A 1,168-nucleotide genomic window follows, 5' to 3' on the forward strand; every position below is an offset into this window, starting at 1 on the left:
GAAAAGAAAGCAGTCATCTGTACATAGATCATGACTCATGTAACAAATTAGTGTTATACATTATCCAATGTAAGCAGATAAGATCCGATAACGGAGGACGTATGCACAGTAAGGTAATCTAAGAATAAACTAATATTTGCTAAATTCTTATCATTAAGCGATGCCAAGATTAAGATAAAAATATATATGAAAATATGGCTATCCGTTCCGTGAAAATATCGGATGTAAACCAAGAGTAACAGCTATTATTGTACGTGTGTTGAATTTTATGAATGAGAGGTTCTAAAATATGAATGAATGGATAATTTAGTAAATACGGAATATAGTAATATTACGAGGATACAACATTTGTGAATGAAAAAAGAGATAAATGAACACACATGAACCATAGACGTCAGTGAAATTTCGACTCGGTCATTCATCTAATAAAAGATCTATTTATCATATCAGTGATATGATGAATAAATGAAAAGAAAGGAAGTGTAGATAAAATCCTACCTATCGTTAGCCACACAGAAAATACAATTCTAAAAAATCAGTCACCATTTCCTACATGTATTCAAACATTACTTAGGATGCAAATTGTGAGAAATGTAGGAAGAATGTGAATAAGAATGTAAACCCACATTAAAAATTACATCACAGCAATCGTACATATTCAAAATTTTGTTAATTCTTGCCTCTCATTCATCTACGCACTTTGCTTCTTTCACTCGGAGTTCTAATAAACAGAAACGTAGAAATTATACAAACTTACTAAAAACAATGTATATAGCTTTGGTAAACATGAATTTTGGAAAAAAAGCAGACTTTCTAAAACGAAGCATATGGATATCATGAACTTAAATTTAAATAAAAATATATATATATACTTACTAATGTACATAAATCTGACTCTGATAAACAATAAAAGAAATACATACTTACTGAACCAAGTTAAAAAAGTAGGTACCCGCTCGTAGTATTCAGTGTAGCCAAGTTCGGAGTAATAGATGTTGACCATGGACAGTGTGAGGCTGAGGAACAGATTTTGCGTTTAGGTAAAAGGGGGTAATGGAGGCTGTTCGTTTGTTCATCGTGGGGTGAAAAATCTTTTTCAAAATGGAGATACGGCTGAAGAGAAAAGCTATATTTATGGAGTTCACAATACTTGTTTGTTCTGGAGAAT

General features: G+C 31.6%; 1 protein-coding gene across 1 annotated transcript in view; it reads right to left on the minus strand.

Moving 5' to 3' along the window:
* LOC119588437 (acid-sensing ion channel 5-like) overlaps positions 1-1,168 on the minus strand; it is a 5,497-nt gene that overhangs the window by 819 nt on the left and 3,510 nt on the right. Inside the window, exon 5 of the mRNA XM_037937107.1 lies at positions 928-1,016. Coding sequence (XP_037793035.1) covers positions 928-1,016 — 89 coding nt within the window. The remainder of the gene's footprint in view (positions 1-927; positions 1,017-1,168) is intronic.

The sequence above is a fragment of the Penaeus monodon genome, chromosome 23 (assembly GCF_015228065.2).
Source record: "Penaeus monodon isolate SGIC_2016 chromosome 23, NSTDA_Pmon_1, whole genome shotgun sequence".
NCBI classification, from domain to species: domain Eukaryota; kingdom Metazoa; phylum Arthropoda; class Malacostraca; order Decapoda; family Penaeidae; genus Penaeus; species Penaeus monodon.